The sequence below is a fragment of the Lepeophtheirus salmonis genome, chromosome 2 (genome assembly GCF_016086655.4).
Source record: "Lepeophtheirus salmonis chromosome 2, UVic_Lsal_1.4, whole genome shotgun sequence".
In the NCBI taxonomy this organism is placed as follows: Eukaryota; Metazoa; Arthropoda; class Copepoda; order Siphonostomatoida; family Caligidae; genus Lepeophtheirus; species Lepeophtheirus salmonis.
Genome location: NC_052132.2, coordinates 31,103,660 through 31,125,676, shown reverse-complemented (window position 1 = coordinate 31,125,676; position 22,017 = coordinate 31,103,660). Strand labels below are relative to the sequence as shown.

Below are 22,017 nucleotides of genomic sequence, written 5' to 3'. Positions count from 1 at the left end.
CTTAATTACTCCGAGTTAGATTTACCTATACTTGATACAAATATACATATATTTTATAATATACAAAGGTGGGAAAAAGTCCTAATTCTACAGGTGCAAGTCAATTAATATTTAATCAAGTACAGTGCCTGTCCTTGAATATTTTGATCAAGTCTAGTTCGAATAATCTTTTGAGTTTCTTTTAACTTAATATTTGTAAACGAATGTTCATGTTTTTTTTTAGTTCAGCATAAGTATCTTTGATTGTGAGATAAAGTCAAGTCATGAGTTACATCGTTCGTATAAACACCTCTGGTAATATCTTTGTAATCTTTAAAGATATTTGATCCGATGAAAAAAATATGTAAATAAAGTTTAATCAATATACCGGGTGGAGATTTAAATCCGAAACAAGATTAGAGCTCAATATCTTAGTAACCCTCAGATTTATGTATATAAAAGTGAAATATAAGAAAAATATAAAATCCTTGAGATGTCCTCCGAATATAAACAAGGCCGAGTGGTTTTAAGGTGCCTCCGTGTCGGGCTCAAACCTAAGGACGCTAATAACTCAAGATATAATAATGCTAGAGAGATTAAATTGATGTTAACAGATTTAGTGTTACAATATAATTTTAAGTTGGTGTAGTTTATGCAAATCGAGTAATTGGAACCGGATTTATTCAAAAAAAAAAAAAACATTTTTAAGACCTTTATATTTTGGGCTACGGAAATGTGGCCTCCTTGTTCTCTCCATCTGAACCCCTTGAAGTACTATGTGTGGAAAAAGGCTCCAATAAACGTATATATAAAGGGCGTTGCAGGGGGAGGGCAGTAGGAGCTGTAGCCCCCACCAAAAAAAAAAAAAAAAAAAAAATACAATAAGGAATTTTTTTTACAACAAAATATAATGTTTAATTTATTTTTTCAAAAAGTTTAATATTTGAAATTCAATTTAGTTTTTCAAACTAATTTTTCATATTTTTTTTCCCCGAAAAATAAATTTTTCATATTTTTTTTTTTTCCAAAAAATTATCTTTGAAATTTTTTGAAAAGAAATTGATTTATATGAATTGCCATGGATTTTTAAATTTAGTTTTTGCTAAAAAATTTAATTTTATGTGAAGAGCTATGGATTTTTGTAATTTTTTTTCCAAAACTTTAATTTTTTTTAATCGATTTTTGTTTTTAAAACCAAGCCCCCCCCCCCCCCCCCAAAAAAAAAAATATATATATTTATTTATATAAAATACTGTGGATGCCCCTGACATAACACTTTTGACTCCTTGCGGGTTTCCATTATCGAGACAGTGACTAGCATGGGCAAAGAGTTCATCATAAAGGCCTGTGCCAGATTCAGGCTAAGCTAGAGTTAGAGTTTGTGGTTGATGCCGGAAGTGGTTGATTTTTTGATTGACTTCTTCTATATTTATTTTGGAAAATAAATTACAATATACATTATCCTTAAATTTTCTGGATTTAAAATCCCCACCCTGTCTATAAATAATTGGTTCTACTGAACTCTTTCTAATTTAAAAAAAATAATAATAATAATCTTAAGATCCTGAAAGAAAATCAAATCAAACATCAATTTATGATAAAATACTACTGAAGTCCTCATCTTTAAAACATTGATACTTTCAACCCTACCAATACAATAAATATACCTACAAATAATAATAAGAAAAATACTAAGATCTAAAATATATATATATTTTAACAACAGAAGTTATTTTTCAAAATATTTGGCTTCCTTTTATATCTTAAACAAAATTATCTTGGATTATTGAGCTCTCATAGCTATCTCTGAAACTGCTGATCCAGCAATTTTCTATCCCTACAAGAAAGTGAAACGCTTTCTTGCCTCCTATAAAAGAGAAACTTCATAATAGACACCTCTATCAGTCTGAAAGTGATTACTTCGCTGTTTCTACTTATCAAACTATCACTCTCTACATTTCGACACCATGCCTGGCCATGTAAAAGCAGGAGGGTCTAAGACCCCAGATCCGGGTAAACACCTATATCAATCTTATGTATTTTAATAATCAAAGTATCATACTTTTTGATATTTAGATATTTGATCAACTATAGCAAAATACGTTTTACAAATCATTAAAGTATTTTTACTTATGCCTTAAAATTAAGTTTGACTTTTTATAAAAGATATGTAATCAAAGGCTTAATTTATACATTTATAGAAATCCAACTGAAGTATTTCAAATAATATTTTATATTATGTGAAGATGTCATGCAGCAAATCCCAATACCACTCAAGTTTAATAAATTTTATTTGAAATTAACGAGACTGATTAAATTAAAAATCATGTACATCAAAAAGACAAGATTAATAGACTTTTTGTATTTATTTTAGAAATGGGGTTAGTAATTTTGTTATGAATAATTTGTAGAAATGTCACATTGATTTAATAGTTTAAAAATTCAATTATGTACAATAATAACCGCTTATAAGAATAATACATTTATTTATTTTCAAGATGCAACACCGTTTCTGTTTGTCTCCTTTGAAATGAAAAAGGAGGACTCATTGAAGCCATATGATACTAAAAAGTCAGTTTGGGTCCCAAATAAGGACGATGGTGGTTTCGATGAGGGCCTTATCCAAGAGGTTGAGGGAGACAAGGCAACTGTCAAAGTAGGATGGGAGACGAAGACCTTTCCAGTTGATAAGCTTCAACAGGTGAATCCTCCAAAAATGGAAAAAGCCGAAGATGTCTCCAATTTGACATATTTGAATGATGCCTCTGTACTTTGGAACTTGAAAACTCGATACATTGCAAAACTAATTTACGTAAGTTTAATGTTAATTTTTTATATAATTTAGAGGATGATCTGTACTTTTATTATACATATAGACTTACTCTGGGCTTTTCTGCATTGTAATTAACCCTTATGTACGCTATCCAATTTATACAAATACAGTGGTCAAATTGTATATTGGGAAAAGACGAAATGAAGTTCCTCCTCATTTATTTGCCTCATCTGACGGGGCTTATCAACAAATGATGGATAATGCTAAGGATCAATCTATGCTTATCACGTAATATATTTAGTGTACACCTTTAAACAGCTGAACCTATATATATATATTCTATCAATTTATGTTAATCATAATAGAGGTGAATCTGGTGCTGGAAAGACCGAAAATACCAAAAAGGTAATTACTTATTTTGCAATTCTTGGAGCAAATACCAAACACGTTGAGGGGGAGAAAAAAGCTAACTTGGAGGATCGTATAGTTCAAACCAATCCTATTCTTGAGTCCTACGGAAATGCTAAAACCATTCGTAATGATAACTCTTCTCGTTTCGTAAGTTTTGTTCTAAAAAAAAAAAAAAAATCGAATAAAATTATTCTTATTTTGATTTTATTTCAAAGGGAAAATTTATCCGAATCTATTTCAATCAATTGGGTAAGCTAGCAGGAGGCTTTATCGATGTTTATCTTCTTGAGAAATCTCGTGTGACCTATCAACAAGATAATGAAAGAGGTTATCACATTTTTTATCAGCTCTTTGAGGATGGACCTGTGGATGGTTTAAAAGAGATGTGCTTGTTGTCTGATGACATCTACGACTATTTTTTCCCTTCTCAAGGAAAAATAAAAGTAGACTCCATTGATGACGCTGAGGAGTTAGAGTTTACGGATGCAGCTTTTGACACTCTTGGATTTTCTTTAACAGAGAAACAAGATGCTTTCAAGTTAACTGCTTCCATACTTCATTTGGGTGAAATGACATTCAAACAAAAGGGAAGAGAGGAAGGATGTGAACCAGATGATGTGAAACCTGGTGAAAAAGTATGCAAATTGTGTGGAATAGAAAATTACAATCTTTTCTATGGCAATTTCATTCGACCCAAAATCAAAGTTGGAACCGAATGGGTTTATAAAGGACAAAATGCAAATCAATGTCTGAACTCAATTGCAGCTTTAGGTAGATCAATGTACAACAGACTTTTCATGTGGTTGGTTGATTTATGTAACAGAACCTTGATTGATCCGACCATGAAAAAAGTTAACTTCATCGGTGTTTTGGATATTGCTGGATTTGAAATTTTTGAGTTCAATACTTTTGAGCAAATTTGTATCAACTTTTGTAATGAAAAACTTCAACAGTTTTTCAATCATCATATGTTTGTGTTAGAACAAGAGGAGTATGTTATGGAAGGCATTGAGTGGGAAATGGTGGATTTCGGTATGGATCTTGAAGCAACAATTCAACTGATGGAAAAACCAATGGGTCTATTGGCCATTTTGGAGGAAGAAACTCTTTTCCCCAAGGCTTCAGATAAAACATTTGAAGACAAACTCAAAGAGAACTTGCTTGGAAAATCAGCTGTATTTTTGAAGAAACAGCCGGGAAGTAAGGATAAGAATGCTCACTTTGCAATTGCTCATTATGCTGGGATTGTCAACTATAATTTAACTAATTGGCTAGACAAAAATAAAGATCCTTTGAATGATACAGTGGTGGATCAAATGAAAAAATCCACCAATGAGCTTGTTGTCTACTTATTTAGAGAGCATCCTGGCCAACCTGAAGAAGATAACTCCAAAAAGGAGAAAGGAAAAAAAGGAAAAGATAAAACTTTCAAAACTGTTTCTTCTGCCTTTAGAAACCAATTAGATCAGTTGCTCACAACTTTGAATTGTACAGACCCTCACTTCATTCGTTGCATTGTTCCAAACACAATTAAGCAACCTGGATTAATAGACTCTAGACTTGTATTACATCAGCTCACTTGTAATGGTGTACTTGAAGGAATTAGAATTTGTAGGCGTGGTTTCCCTAACAGGACAGTGTATGCAGATTTCAAACACAGGTATATCATCCTAAATCCTAAGAAGATGTATGACGCTGGAAAAGATTATAAGGCCGGAGCAAAGGGAATCTTAGAGGAGCACGAATCCATGGATGATAATTGGAGATTAGGACATACGAAAGTATTCTTTAGAGCAGGATCCATTGGTATATTGGAAGAAATTCGAGATCAAAAAATCAAACGAATTTTGTCCAAAATTCAAGCCCTTTGCAGAGGTTACACTGGAAGAATAGCCTACAAGAAAGAGATGATAAAAAAAGATATGATTCCAGTGCTTCAGCGAAATTTCCGAAAATACATATTTTTCAGAGATTGGCAATGGTATTATTTGATTAATAACACAAAGCGTTTTATTGGTCAAACAAATATTGAGGATGAAATTGCTGCTTTAGAAGCAGAGGCAGCTGTAGCTTGTTCAGCATATGACCAAGAAGTTGAGTTAAGAGATAAATACAATAAAGAAAATAAAGATATGACTGAGGAGCAAAAAGAACTCATGCACTCAATTTCACAATCGCAAGGAGATTTGTCAAAGTATCAAGAACAACTATTAGTTGCTAACTCAAAAAAGACGGAAGTAGAGGGTGAACTGAATGACAATCAAAATCAATTGATGAAAGCAGAACAAGAAAGAAAGGATATGGAAGCCAAAAAAAGAAAATTTGAAATTGACTTGAGTAACTTCCGTAAAGACATTGATGATATGGAATTGACTAAACAAAAGTCGGATCAAGAAGTCAGCAATAAAGATCACATGATCAGAAAGCACAATGACGAAATTGCTGAAATGGATGAGCTCATTAATAAGCTTAACAAAGAAAAGAAATACATTCAAGATGGGCATGCAAAATCTGCTGAGGAATTAGGATCTGCCGAAGAAAAACTGGAACACTTAAACAAAATCAAAAGTAAACTTGAACAAACTCTTGATGAAATGGAGGATTCCTTGGAGAGAGAAAAGAAGAATAGAATTGAATGCGACAAAAATAGAAGGAAAGTTGAGGGAGAGCTAAAAATTTGCCAAGAATCAGTTGGTGATTTAGAGAAAAACAAAAAGGAAATTGAAAATTTTATTTCAAAGAAAGACAAGGAAGTTTCATCCCGTTTGAATTTCCTTGAGGATCAACAAAATGTTGTGACCAAACTCCAGAAACAAATAAAGGAACTTCAGTCTAGAATTGAAGCAAATGAAGAAGAACTCGAGGCAGAAAAGCAGGCAAGATCTAAATCAGAAAAGCAAAAGAGCAACATTGTGAAAGAGTTGGATGATTTAGCTGAAAGGTTGGATGAAGCAAGTGGTGCTACATCAGCCCAAATAGAGCTCAACAAAAAAGAGAAGCTGAAATTGTTAAACTCCGTAGAGATTTAGAAGAGGCAACAATTCAACATGACTCTACTCTAAGTTCTCTGAAGAAAAAACACTTGGATGCTGTGTCTGAAATGTCAGAGCAAATTGATCAATTGAACAAAATGAAACAAAAAGCGGAAAAAGATAAACATTCGAGAAGACTCCAAATTGATGAAGTGCGAGCAGCCATGGATACAATTAACAATGAAAAGGCATCCATTGAGAAACAAAACCGCATTGCAACATCTCAGTATAATGAAGTGAGTAAAAAATGTGAGGAGGCAAATATGTCACTAGGGGATTTGGAGAATTCTAAAAAGAAAATCATCATGGAAAATGCAGATTTACTTAGACAAATTGAGGAAATTGACAACAATAATAACACACTTTCGAAATTAAAGAGTAATTTAATGAACCAGTTAGACGAACAAAAACGTATTGCTGATGACGAAAGTAAAGAAAGAAATTTCCTTCTTGGAAAGTTCAGAAATCTAGAACATGAAGTTGACACAATGAGAGAACAAGTCGAAGAGGAGGGTCAAGCCAAGGATAATGCTCTACGCACTTTATCAAAGACTCTTTCAGATGTTCAGTTATGGCGTCAAAGATATGAAAAGGAAGGTCTGGCAAAGGCAGAAGAATTAGAAGCTGCTAAAATGAAACTGCAAGCTAGACTAGGAGAAGCCACAGCGACAGTTGAAACACTTAACCATAAAGCCATGTCCTTAGAGAAAGAAAAATCTCATCTTCAATGTCAAATTGAAGAGATGTCAACCAATGCAGATGCAGCTGCTCAAAGATGTCATCTAATGGAAAAGAAAGCTAGGAACTTTGACAAAGTTATTGTAGAATGGAAGAATAAAACGGATTCTCTTCAAGCCGAACTTGATCGGAATCAAATTGACTGTAGAACGTTTTCGACTGACCTTTTCAAAGTTAAAACCATCTATGAAGAAACTCAACAACAATTGGATTGCGTGCGTCGAGAGAATAAGACCTTGAGTAATGAAATAAAGGATATCATGGATCAAATAAGTGAAGGCGGAAGAAATATTCACGAAATCGACAAAGTTAGAAAACGTTTAGAAATGGAGAAAGTGGAAATGCAATCTGCTCTAGAGGAAGCTGAAGCTGCATTAGAACAAGAGGAAAACAAAGTTCTAAGACTTCAATTAGAATTATCTCAAGTGAAGCAAGAAATTGAAAGAAGAATTAAAGAGAAGGAAGAAGAATTTGATGCAATCAAAAAGACTCATCAAAAGGCCCTGGATGGGATGCAACATGCTTTGGAAGCAGAAAATCGGTCTAAAGCTGAAGCTCTCCGAATGAAGAAAAAGTTGGAGGCAGACATCAATGAATTGGACATTGCTCTTGAACATGCTAATGAGTCTAATACTGAGGCTCAAAGAACAATAAAAAAATATCAAAACCAAATCAAAGAGTCTCAACTTGGTCTTGAGAATGAGCAAATTCATCGTGACAAAAAGAGAGATCATTTGATTCAAGCTGAGCGTAAATGCCATGCCCTTCAAACTGAGCTAGAAGAATCTAAGACACAATTGGAACACGGGGATCGCCAACGAAGAATTGCAGAACAGGAGTTGAGCGATACATTGGATCAGTTATCAGATGCTACCCTTCAAAATCAATCTCTTCAAACATCCAAACGTAAATTAGAAAGTGAAATGCAAACCCTACACGTAAGTCAATTTGTCTTCCCTATCAAATAACAAATCTCATTACTCTATCTTTTGAGTTACCTTTATGGGCTTTAAAATGAATAATTCAAAGTATTATTATCATAGCCTTCATATGATTCGGATATAAATAAGTATATATCAATTTATATTTTAGGCTGACTTGGAGGAGATGATAAGTGATTCAAAAGCATCTGAAGACAAGGCCAAAAAAGCAATGATAGATGCAGCACGTCTAGCCGAAGAATTGCGCGTAGAGCAAGAGATGGCCCAAGAGAAAGAGAAAGATAGACGAGCAATTGAATTCCAAGTGAAAGATATGCAAGTCAAACTGGATGAAGCGGAACAACTAGCAATGAAGGGAGGAAGAAAAGTTGTTCAGCGACTTGAGTTAAAAATACGAGAACTAGAAAGTCAACTAGACGAAGAACAGAGACGCCTCGTAGATAATCAGAAGAATCAAAGACGTGTGGAAAGGAGAATTAAAGAACTATCTTTCCAACACGAAGAAGATCAAAAGAACCATGAAAGAATGCAAGAACTTGTTGACAAGCTGCAAAATAAGATCAAGTCATATAAGAAACAAATTGAAGAGGCAGAGGAAATTGCTGCATTAAATTTAGCTAAATATCGAAAAGTACAAATGAGTTTGGAGGAAGTTGAAGAAAGAGCTGATTTGAACGAGCAAGTTCTTGGAAAGTTGAAACTGAGAGATCGTTCAAGCAGCATTAATCCTTTTCAAAGATAATAAGATCTTCTCTATAACTGAATAGTAGTCAATAGTTATTTTAGAGATTAGTCTATCTTATGAGTCAATCAAATGAATAAACTCTGTAGTATGTACAATCATATTAAGTTTCTGTTTTTTTTAATGAATAAACTCGTTTTATTTGATAAATATTTAAATTTGAACTAAAGTTGTTTGATCAAAACTATCCACCTACATACTTTAAATTTTCTCTACATATACAATCTATGACATTAGTGATAATTTACAGCATGTAATATCAAATCATTAATAAGCCACACTCAATATTCATGAGCAGAAGAGCCCTCATAATTTTAGGTGCCCGAAAAACCCCACTTTTTTGCTAATAGGTTTTTCTATACCAAAAAGTTATCAAAAAAGTATTGAATTGAGCGAAAACAGAAGCGAGCCCACAAAATGGGCTATTGAGCCTGTATGTATTCATAATTTCTTGAGCGGCACAAATACTTGGGGATGGACAAAACGTAGAAAAAAACAACAGTTTCAAAATTAAAAAAGGAATGCTGTGCTAGAGCTGTAAAAAAATAGAAACTTAGACGAGTGCAAGATTTATTGAGGTTGCAGGGCTTATTTTTGATTTTCCGAGCCCGTTATTATTATTATTTTATACTTGAAGAAGGAATTTAAATTAAAGAAATGATGGGACAGTTCCAACAAAAAAATTCAGATTGCCGATTCTGATGGAATTCTAGTATAAATTAGCAAAACATAATTCTTTTCGGATGCCGATTCCAATTACTTAATATTTTAAACAATTATTAAAAAATACAATTTTGCTATCAGGGGCGTACCCAGAGTTATATTTTAGGGAAGCCTTGGATTTTGAAATTTTTTTCAGAAAAAATTTCAAAAATTCAATCTCAACTTTTAAGTTTTTGCAAAAAAATTCAAATATACAAGTGGATATTTAAAAAAAAATTCAAAATTCCACAACTATTAAAAAAAAGTTAAATTTGTTGCACAAAAATTTCAAAAGTCTACAGTTGTTCACAAAAATTAAAAAACTCCTCAGCTATTTACGAAATATTAACTTTTTTTGAAGAAAAATTTCCAAAATCCACAATTGCTGACAAAAAAATAAAAATTTTGGGAAAAAATTCCCAAAATTAAATTTCTAGTTAAAAATTTTTAAAATATATATATAATTTTTTAGTAAAAAGCAAAAATTCCTTAATTTGAGGGGGTATTTTGTTATTTATATATATAACTTAGAAAAGTAATAAATAGTTTAATAGTACTACTAAATTCGAATTGGTGTCGTATATTAAACATTTTTTTCCTAATGCCGATACTGATTTATATAAAAAAAAATCTTCGATTAATCGTCCCATCACCAGTATAAAGTGTGTGAGTTCACGTAGGAGTTGTTGGGGAGCTATCCGTGTGGGTCCTTGTTGATACTTGGAGTAGAATTGAGGATTGACATTGTAGTAAATCCTTACTAGATAGGGAGTAGGATTTGTGATTATTTCACTATTATTTTTTCGCAACGGATTGCAGCTAATCTAATAAAACGTCAGCTAAGCTGATTGCTTTCCAAATATTCTTCAAAATGTTGGAACCACCTTGTTAATTTTTGGTTTCTTTTTTTAAACATACCTGCAGGTGATATTTTTTACAACTCTAGTGCGTGCTATCGTTCCTTTTTCTTTTTTGTTTATTCAAATAAATCATTGTCATGTTAAGATCTTTCCCTGAATAATGAATTCCCACTTACTTATGGTGTAATTTAAAATAAAATAAGATAAATATATATATGTTTTAATATGATGTAACAATATTTATTTTCCCAGCACAAATGTTATTTTAAATGTTGAAGGTTCTCCTCTCCGTACCAGTAATACATTCTCTCCCAATAATCAAAGAACAGGCAGCTGACAAGGGTTTTATTAAAGATATATTAAGCTTCGGATTCGGTTTAGAAATCACCGAAGGAAAACAAAGTTCTTCGGAATCCGAAGTTTTTTCAGCACCTCCTCCGATGCGCCGAAGTCGATTATGAATTATGTATATAATATACAAAAAAATATATAAATATTCAGTTTCTCTTTATATCAATAAAAAATATTTTCCAACTCAATGGTGAAATGATTTGCACATCCAAATGTCCATGTTATATATTGGTCATATTTCAGCAATATTTATGCACAAATCTTATTATATTCTAAATTTTTTTTTTTAAATCTTTAATCAAGCTCAACATTCCTACTGGGAAAAACTTTCTCACATTAATCATCCCTGATCTGGCAACCAAAGCTAAAACCAAAATGAAAAATATGATTTCACTTGCCTGAGAAAAAAACATAATCTTCTCATTTACGACTGATATCTCACAATGAAATTATTTCGATAAAAATATTTGAATTACTCAATTTCTGGGGGGTTTCAAAGCAAAAATGTTTTACTAATACTTCGTAAAAATGCTGCAAATATGAAAGTGGCCTTTAAAGCTTCCGGGCTTGATAGTTTTAGTTGTCTGGCTCATACTCATAGATATATAAATAAAATTTTTGTCTTTAACAATTATTTAAAGATTAAACAATTTAGTAATCACAAATTATCATTGATAACTATGTCATCAAATAATTTTCAATTGTTTTAAATACTATATTTAAAGTTGTATAATATTCATTTTTCTGTTCAGCTTGTTATCAAAGATGGAATTCTAGATTTTCCAAGCATTCAGAACCTATTATCTTGCTTCCGACGTTTAGTTGGTCATTTCAGCTTTAGCAACATCGAAGCTAAACGAAATACAAGCAAGACTGAATATGCCAAACCTATGTCCTTGCAAAATGTTCCAATCCAATGTGACTGCAGGGACAGAAGTGAGCATTAATCATCTATTAGACTGAGTCAACTTTGATATCACTCTCTGCCCATCTATGGAGATTAATGTCAAGGGTGATAAACGTCTTGGCTATTTTCAAAGAAGCAACCCTTTTAAAATGCGATTTAAAACCTAAGATATCCGAGGATTTACAACCATAAAAGTGCTCTACAGATATACTCAGTCGTTATGAGAAAATGATTATACTGGAGTTCGGACTCTTAAGCAAAACTTCATCGGCTCCATCAACGAATGATTTCAGGAACCCTTTGTGCATGAGAAACTCCTCTTTTCTACTGCTGCAGATCCAAGGTAAAGAGTGAAATGCTGAATGTAGTGTTTTCAAATTGTTCAATTAATTACCACTAAATCCACCACTTAAATGTAATAGTTGTTTAGATCAAAGCCCTACAAGAAGAGTCTATCCAAAAGAATGACTTTATAGTCAGCTGAAGAAAAAGGGTTTTCGAAATGATGTAAATAAGCAATATTGTAATACAGGTTCAAAGCTCATGGTTTCCCATATAATTCAAGTCGGGAGAAGGCTAAGGATCTTCTTCTTCATCGTATGAAAACATTATGGAAGAGAGGCCCCTTGTAGATTCCCATCACAAAGCTGATTCAAAGCATGCAACAACAGATAGAGAAGAAATGCTGAAAAATAAGAAGAGGAAACTTTGGGACACACTTTCTGATTCAGGAGAGGAAGATATTCAGATTTCGCATCCCATCGTATCGAAAACAATGGTTGATGAACCCGTAGGCTTTTATTGGGAAGCATCATGATGCTGCAAGGATTTTACCCCTTTTGTACTGGCAGGAAAATAGCAAAGGTCACCCTGAAGTTTTTGAAGTTGTAAAAATAGTATCAGATATGTAACTTTTTATTATTATTTTTGGTATGGGACTTTAAATATATATATATATATACATGTATTTCTGTAATACCTACTTGTTATTAAAATTTATTTACATATACATATCATATATTCTGTGAAGAACTAAAAAATGTTTAATCAATTGTTAGCAAAATATAAACTTAAATTTACTTAACGTCCTTTATCATCCTGTTTGTTCATTTATTCCAGGCTGTATTTATATTATGCTGAAGCCCAAGGTAAGTCTGAACTTTGAACTTAAGCCCCACTTCGGTTGAACCTCTTAGGTATATCTCTAGTCTTAATTCTAACACCCTATATCACTCTTCCGCCTTTTCCTCGTGGTTATTTTTTCTTTACAAAAAAGACATCCCTAGCTATAGTAAATGTATACCCAAAACAAGCAACTGAGCTTCAAAGAACCCACCTGGGTAGATTTTGGGATATTAAAATGGGTCCTCGATGCTCAAGGAAGAGGTGTCAGATGAATTTAGCCACATTGGGGCCTATCAATTCACCTGCACAACCCGTGGGCTGGAGTTTTTTATTTTAAAGATAGTTTAAGCTGCCTTGGGTCCCTCCACTTTATCTGCAGTACCCGTGGGGTGAGATTTCTTTTGAAATAATAAAAAGGTTCTTTGATACTCAAGAAAACGTTGGCTGAAAAAATTAACCTAATAAACTGGAAAAGGTCATTGATGCCTAGAGTTTAAACTCCCTCTGGTTCCATCACTTCATCTTTACAACCTGAGGGGTGGATTTGTATTTTTGGATATTAGAAGGGGTCACTGATGCTATGGGAAGAATCTCCAGTCGAATTATTTTTATCATTCCACAGTTTGATTCCCTGAATTCAATACAATTGCAATAAAATTGCAAACGATGCTATTGTCTCGCAATGAAATTACTCACAATCACATGGATTACAAGATGCTTTACGATCATGTTACCAAATACAATTTTTTCTCCAACCTTTTTACCACCATCATTTTACAGTGAACCACCCATATAGATATATAATAGGCATAATTATATTGTTATTCTTGAAGTAAAGATCTACTCAAAACCCTATTAACTCCATTTGATAGGGCATTGAAGCACAATGCACAACTATTATGTAACTACGATTTGATTTTAAAAGTTATTAATGTTGACTAAGTAGCTAATTACTGGGAATTAAGTCAAGTTGTTTTGTTTGATAATATAAGACCTCATAACTGATTTATCAAAGCGAGAGAATCGGGGAAACACTATTTTTTCTGTGGAGACAAAGCAAAAAAACTGAAAAAAAATGTGAATATTAAGTTTGACAAACAGAAAGCAGAGTTGTACCATTTGCTACTCTAATCACTGACAATTTTGTTATGGGCTTGAATATATGAATCATTAATATCTCAGAGAGAAGGATCCTTGATGAGAAAAGAGTCATTAATTTTGTAACGGGAAAATAATGACATACTTTTGGCAGATATGAAATCTTACCTATATTTTTGTATTCTAAATCAAATTAACTAAAAATTATTGACGAGTTGTTAATGAAACAATTACAAAATTGTTGATTTAAACTATAATTATCAAGCTCTTCATTCATGCGACATATCTTTTGCCAAGTATAGATATATTTTATAAGCTAAATTAACCATGATTTCAATTTTGTTTCTTCATCGACGTCATTATCAAGGAATGAAAGAACATCAACTTCATCAATTAAATAGCATATGTGCTGATTAAAATTTTTTAGGGGAGTCTTTGATAACCTTATCTTAATCTTAATATCTTCCATCTTTTATGAGCAAAAAAGAATTTTCAATCAGGTTTTGAATATAATTGAATCGATTTAGAAAAGGAAGGAAACTGCTCAGGAATTAATTAATAATGACCACTGCTAAGGAAAAGAAAATTAATTTTTCAGATTACCAATTCCAAAAAAACAAAAACGAGGCAGCTACAAAATTACCACAATTTACATGACCATTTATATATGTTTACATTTAACATGATAGCTTTTAAGGTTGCACAATGAGTTATAATACTATATCTAGGATAAGATTGAGCAACCTAAATCTTTTAATGTTTTAATACAACCTGTTGTGAAAAACTTCATTTTTGATAATAAATTCAACTTGGTAAACTCATAAGACGTTTGTACAAATATAGGCCTATAATATTTGTCGTAGTTGTAATTTTAACCTAACATCATGTGGTATTTTCAATAACTATTTCAATGTGGATGAGGTATTTTGTCAATAAATATCAAAGGTTGCGTGACTATAAAAAAGAAACGTTGCGGAAGACAACGTCTCGTATTTTAAATAGTGATTAGAAAATTGTTTTATCGATTTTAGACATTATGGACTTTTTAATATTTAATAAACTGTTTTGATTAGTTTAATTAATAATTATTATGTCATCTTATATTTACTTTTACCAAAATTCATCATATATCTCAAGAGGATTTTTATTCAATTAGAAATCCCCCCCTCTCCCCCCAAAAAAAAAAAGGATGTATACAGTTTCCATTCTAAGTGGATTTATGTTGAAGGGTTTTCTAACATAAATATTCAAAAAAATATTAAACTAATTATTTAAACTGATGAGTTTGTCCTTCAAAAATAAAGTATCAACTTCAATTTGTCTTTGCATAATATTATTATGTTGTAAATTTCATTCAACTAATAAATACATATGAAATATCATTCTTCGATTGATCTTTCAATGCTAACGTGATTGATTTAGAAAGTTTGAAGGTCGAGAGTATTTGTAGAGTGAGACAATTGGATTTGGAGTCGTATAATTCGAATGGTTGGATTATGAGCCAAGATACAAAATATTATTCCAAACTATAATTGAATAATAATTGATTTTAGATGTGTGTAATTTTAATAATATTGTTTATGTTGATTTATTATTTTAGGAACTGAGAATTTAAATTTAATTTCTAGAGAATGATTCGAATAGTTTTTTGAGGTTTTATATCACATTCTGTTCGGGAACTAACATATAAATACATAATCATTGATATCAATTAATTTCGTTATTACTCCAAGATCAAAGGAGGATATAATATTTTATTTGAATGAAACTTACAACATAATTTAGTACAAGCACGAGCGGGGGTAAATTCATCAGTTTAAATGATTAGTTCCATAGTTATTCTTTGAATGTTAATTCAGAAAACACATATATCTACTTTGATTGTGAACTGTATACATTAAGTAACTCCATCAATTTTTGTTCAAAATAGTTATGTTAACAAAAAATCATGATTTCGTATGTTTTATATAATAATAATTATTTAATTTTAGCCGAAAAATACAACAATGGCAAAAATTAACTTACCTATTTGGATATAAACAGAGTAATTGCAATTTTTCTTGGAAAAAAAAAAACTTTTTATCACCTACAATCGTCACACTTTTCATGAGTATTTGTTTGTTTATTCTATTAGAACACTAGGTGACGCATCAAGTATGAAGTCATCGTCATAACAAACATAACAACGCATACTTATTAATACCAATATGTTTATTTTGTACTTGTAAGAAAAACATGATAAAATTTGATAAACTATTAGATAAAAGATTATAGTTTACCTCAGACATTTTCAAATACTCCTGAGATCAATCAAAGAGACCCAGAAGTCGAAAAATAGCATATTAAGGACGAAATAGTGTAGTTATAACTCAATAAGTTTATTAATTTTCTGGACAGTGATGTAGCTGGAATCTCTAAAAATACGTTATATATATTATACTTTATCTCAAAATCTATCAAATCAATGATAGGCAATGTACTAACTATTAAATAATAAAAAAATCCCACAATAACTAGTTTAAAAAAGAGTCATATGGTAGAGCTATTTATTTTTTTTGTAGTGGTAGGGTCTACGTTTATAATATACCTATTCACAGAGTGGTCTGCAGGGGAGGAGGGGGATGGAGGGCTGTAGCCCCCCCCATAGACAAATTTAAAAAAATCCCTTCTATGGGGGAAGCCCCCACAATAAAAATAAAATACTGTGGAACCCCCTGATTCAGGAGTACTCTTTAGGATTTTGAATAGTATACCATATTGGCAGAGTTCCTTAAAATACCACGTGACGTTGAGATAAAATTACTCCCACATGAATATTTTGGTCTTATAATTATACAAAATAATTCATATGAGTATATTAAGTGGAATTTCTAATCAGAAATGATGTCCTTCATAACAACAGGCTGCGTGATTGGAGCTGTTGTGCTCCTTCAGATAGTATTAGAACTCGAGTTTGATGGGTCTTAAAAAAATTAAAAAAGACCGCAGTCCTATCAATCTGGTCCTAATAAAATTTGTGAGTCCTAGGACTGGTTCTCATAGGTCCTTTATGGAAACTAAAACAGCTGAAATTATGTAGTTACTACTTATTAGTAACTATGTATTTTAAGTCGCGGAACTTTTATCATAGTTCCTCTTTCAAAGAGAAAATATACCTTAAGTCAAGGTTAATAGATATACAAGGTTGGACCATAACATAATCAGGCTTGCTAGAATTTTCAATTTGATATATTGTACCGACTGCTCGACAAGACAGGCAGATTTTCTCAAAACACACCACCACTCATAGTCTATGACGTCACTATTGTAGAATTTTCAATTTAATGTATCTTACAGACAGCTAGGCAAGAAAAACAGATTTTGACAAAGCACACAACCACTCATCTACTATGACATCAATATTAAAAGCGTGGTGGAGTCAAACACCAGTCATACACGCGTCATGGACTATGGTATGACATTGTATTTCTATTCACCTTGACATAAGTTAAAAGACTCAAGGGAAAGAGTGAACTAAAGCTATAAGCCTTTTAGAGTGGAGAGGAAGAGAATGTTTTTTTTTCTCTTTGCTGATTGGCTGAAAGTTGTTAGCTGCCATAAAGTATAATTTAAAGTTATTGAAGGCAATTTATGTACTTCTTGTTGGATTAACTTAATTATTTATCATAATTAACCAATACTTATTAATTGCAAGATGCTATGGGAAATTTATTTGGTGTGAGACTACAACATATACGTTCTAGTTATCATTTATTATATTCTTATTTCTAATATTCTTCAATCGTAGCTAGGATAGGCATATAAAAAGATAAGTAGGACTAAAGTTTTAAACCAAGTAGCGCATTGAGCACTGTTAGCCTGAGGAAATAGCATGGTCAATATTTGTCATAATATTATTGCAAGATGTCGCTTTTCCATGACGTCACTCATTTATTTATGTTACGGACTACGTGGTATTAATAAGATTGAATAAATAATAATAAATATATACTTTATTATAGTCTTAAATATTTTATATTATTATAAAGCAAATTTGGAACAAACTATTCCAAAACAATGGGTCATTGTAGTGTCCGAGGATGCAAAAATAGAACTGAGTCAAATATCCAAAAGCTACAAGGAGGCGCTTACTTTTTTAAATTTCCCATTCCCAAAAATCCAAAAGAAGTCGCAAGAAGAAAAAAATGAAAATGAAATCCTAAATATCTTCCTGATTGGAAACCTGCTGACCATTCCGTATGTGAAAATCATTTTGAATTATATTTCCTTCTCCATAATTGTTGAAGCAAAAATTATATGAATAATGAAGTAAATAAAAGTAGAAACAGTACAGTAGTTGACTCATTCACGAGAGAACAGGAAATAATTCTCCAAAATGCTTGAAATAATAATAACTCTAGCGGCCAAAAAAGTAAATTTTGACCAAGATTTTTTCTCCCACTAATAATGACATTGCCCCCGAGGCGCTACTTGGTTTCATGCTTTAACTAGGACTAAAGGTAAAGAGTGGACACTCTGAAGAAGAGTTTTCCCCGGCCATAGGATCTATTTTAAGATTATTGAAGGTAATTTATGTACTACCTTGTGTGCTTAATTTAATTATTTAATATAATTAGCCAATAATAATTAATTGCAAAATATTTTACATAATGGTAACGTGTAGAGGAGTGTATTGTAATAATAGATCAACTACGAGTAAGAAGTCTCCAGGTTTATCACCAATGAAATTGTTGAATTTCCAAAAAAGCATCAATGGAAAGAAGTTTTGGATCAATCCCATCAAATGGACGAATTAGACTCCACCCAAGGACACACAAATTTGCCAAGTAATATAATGAACTATTTTTTACTATGTAAGGGATGTGAAAATGATAATTAATTGGTTATTTCAAAAGGATGCCACTGGCCTCCTTATTCTAATTATTCATACTTTAATTATTTGCTTTAGTCTCATTTTGAAGAATCAATGTTTCTCCAGAAATGTCTAGAAAGACCGTGGCGTTTTGTATATGATGTAATTCCTACTTTATTTTAACATTCTAAGATAAAAAACAACGAAAGCTCCTGTAAAATCGATTCTTTTTGAACTATATATTTATTTTTTTAAATAAATTCTAATAAGAATAACAACTATATATAAATATCAGTGCGATTGTGCAGTCGCGACTGCAATAGCTGTAGTCTACAGCTATTGCACGGACTGCACTATTGCATTGGTTATTGACATTGTAGTGTAGATGAAGACCTTATTATTTTTCCTTATATTTTTGTATATTTTTTTCCCTGTCCGGTCTTTCCCCTGAGTCCTTTACCTTAAGTTAAAAGTACGAAGTGTGTGACTAGAAGGGATTATTATACGTTTTACTTATCATTTATTATTTTCTTAGTTCTGATATTCTTCAAACGTAGCTAGGAATGAAACAAATAAAAAGATAACTAGGACTAAAGGGAAAGAAAGAGAAGACACTCAGAAGAAGAAGAACTGGTTTTTTCCTTCTCTTTGCTGATGTACTTTTGTTAACAGCTCACAAAATTTGGTGTCAAGCCCTTCTCTCTAGTAGTCATTTGATAGATAAATATATATTATTTTATAATATTTTTAAATAAATATGTATATTAAAGAGTTAATGATAATTTGGAAGAAAGGAATTATTGGTCAAAAAATAAAGTTTTAAACTAAACTACGTACTCACTTTTGTAAAAAGAGATGAGAAGTCCACCTTGCAAGAACCCTTCACTGACTGATTGACTATTTAAATAAACTAAACTTCTGGCTCATGAGGGATGTGAAAAAAACGAGACACATTGAAATACAGGGAGTCACAAATTTTACTTGGTTTCATCAAATACTTTTATTGACTGAGGACACTGATAATTGTTCTGACAAATTATATGGTAAATTTGGCATTTAAGCTGTTATAAGTATAAAAATATTTAAACGTTTTTTATGCTTAAAGAAGGAATTCAACGTAATAAAATAAATAATAAAAAAATAATTTGTTTGGAAACAAGTCAGTCATTATCAGAGATGTAAAAAAACTATTACTAAACAGAGTCCAGCTTTTTGCAATTGTTATTTTAATCAGGGAGAGGGCAACATTGCAGTCATGGATCGTAGTTTCGTCGAAGACAAGGAGATTAAGCCAGTATAAAGTTCCATAAATAATTTTTTATTTTATCTTACAGTTAGAAAGACTAAAAGCAATACAATTTATGAAGTGGTTTTTTTATATATATATATAATTTGACATCATTTATACTTATTTTCTATCAAACTTCGTTTATATCCATCACATCTATACATTTGAACAGTTTGGGTTGTCTTTTTTGGGTCTTGATGATGATAAAGGAATTGTTTTATTCCGTCCTAGATAATATTGAATCCGATTCTTTACAATAACAATTTTGTAATTAAGAAACTAATATGATTTCAATATTTAAAAGACATGGCAACTTAATATCCTAATATCAAGGATCCATATTGTCAATTCTTCCTTTGCCTTTATGGAGAGTATTATCAGTATAGGACACAAATGATACAGGACTGGATACTTTTCCTCATACTGGAACATTTGGTGAGTCATTTAACCTTGATAAAAACTGAGTAAGATAATAAATTAATATTGTAACCATTCTTTGCTATACAACATTGGTTGGAAAGTTATGAGTATGGTCATAGACGTACTGGAAGGGGCGTCAGGGGCCTCACGTGACGTCCCTAGCGTCGGTCTCATTTCAATAGAGATAAATAAGGGCGGGGGGGACAGAAGAAAGAAAAACACAAAGAAAAAAAGAAAAATGAGGCTTGTGACCATTTGCTTCTTGATGTCTTTTGGTTGCATAATTTAGAGTTGCATGAAAAATGTGTAAAAGATAATAACATTTTTGTTTTTAATTTTAACAATAATAAAATGGATTCATATTTAACTAAGTTGTTGTTTTTGTAATTTGAACTCATAGACTCACACACATATACTGGGTGATTCAAAACTTGTTTTGAAAATTGTCAATTTTTCCAAACAAAGTCACATTTATCATCAAATCGGTTTACAAATGTAGCTTATTTTGTGTTATATTTTTAGAAGATGATTTAAATTACACTAAGAAATATAAATATTTTTCTCAGAAATAAAATATTATTAATGCGAATTACAATGCAAAATAAATAAATAGAAAACTGCTACTTATCAAGGTTTATAAAAATACAAAGTTAGACTAAAGGACTCAAGGGAAAGAGCGTTTAAGGAAAAATAAATAATTCCGTCAAAGACTAGGAAGACTATGTTCCTCACACTGACCTATAATAACTGATCGTGTTATTGTTGCCCTTATTCTTCTCTTTTCACTAGGGGGAGACGTCCTGTTCAAGCTGGTTGCGCGTCTGGAGGAACATGTAGCAGCTTCTTATTTTAAGCTAATCAGAATTGAGAACTACTTAATCCTACTTTCCTTGCCTTGAGCGTCCACTCTTTGCCTAGAGTCCTTTAGGTTATACCAAGGTTAATAGAAAACCATCATGTAATCGGGCTTGCTAGAATTTTCAATCTGTTGTATTGTACCGACTGCAAGGAGATTTGACAAATCACTCAACCACTCATAGTCTATGACGTGATTATTGCAAGAATTTTCAATTTAATGTAAAGTACCGATTGCTGGGCCGGAAAAACAGATTTTGACCAAAGACACAACCACTCATCTATTTTGACGTCAATATTAAAAGCGTGGTGGAATTCAAACATTAGTCGTACACGCGTTATGGTATAACCCTCTATTTCTATTAACTTTGGGTTAGCCCATCATGCAATCGGGCTTGCTAGAATTTTCAATCTGATGTATTGTACCGACTGTTGTGCAAGTCAGGCAGATTTTCACACAACATGCAACCACTTACTGTCTATGACGTCACTATTGCTAGAATTTTTAATTTAATGTATTGCACCCACTGTTGTGAAAGAAAAACAGATTTTGACAAAACACGCAACCACTCATCTACTATGACGTCAATATTAAAAGCGTGGTGGTTTGTAGTACTACCAAGAAATAGTATTGCGAGTTCCAAGAGTTCTTTATAATCATCCCTTGGAAGAATATGTAGAAGGTGTTGATAATTTCTCGTCGTTATCTATGTTTATGTGACATGCTATTTCACAAATTATAATTCCAGGTTCATAATTAGTGTCCTTTGCCAGCTTTTTTGGGGATTTTTTAAAGTTTAAAACTTCGGGAGAAGAGCATTCTTCCCCCAAGAAACTTGATATTTCTTTAAAAGTAATATTTGATGATTCCAGAATACTTTTTTTATTTCAATACGATGAAACCAGAAAAATCACAAAGCTATTCATTATGAAGTCAATTTGC

The 22,017-nt window shown here is 31.9% G+C and overlaps 2 protein-coding genes and 1 long non-coding RNA gene across 8 annotated transcripts in view; 2 read left to right on the top strand and 1 right to left on the bottom strand.

Annotated features, from left to right (window-relative positions):
- Window positions 1-19,682, bottom strand: part of LOC121113673 (arylsulfatase F) — a 54,967-nt gene extending 35,285 nt beyond the window's left edge. For 2 of the 6 annotated variants that reach the window (XM_040707517.2, XM_040707519.2), the window contains exon 1: window positions 19,353-19,549. The gene's annotated coding sequence lies outside the window, so the exon portion shown is untranslated. Of the gene's footprint in view, window positions 1-15,684; window positions 15,881-15,938; window positions 16,069-19,348 lie in introns of those variants that run through there. The other 4 variants (XM_040707516.2, XM_040707514.2, XM_040707515.2 and 1 more) reach the window with 4 other exon arrangements.
- On the top strand, window positions 1,898-8,768 carry LOC121113672 (uncharacterized). The gene is given in 7 exon segments (XM_071886755.1): window positions 1,898-1,992; window positions 2,478-2,791; window positions 2,856-3,040; window positions 3,118-3,310; window positions 3,379-6,148; window positions 6,151-7,871; window positions 8,026-8,768. Coding segments are annotated over 7 exon segments (5,820 nt in total). The 5' UTR covers window positions 1,898-1,946; the 3' UTR covers window positions 8,617-8,768.
- Window positions 18,513-19,282, top strand: LOC139904803 (uncharacterized). Its single transcript, XR_011779021.1, has 2 exons — window positions 18,513-18,983; window positions 19,047-19,282. It is a non-coding gene; the product is annotated as an uncharacterized lncRNA (long non-coding RNA).
- Window positions 19,683-22,017: the final 2,335 nt, after the last annotated feature.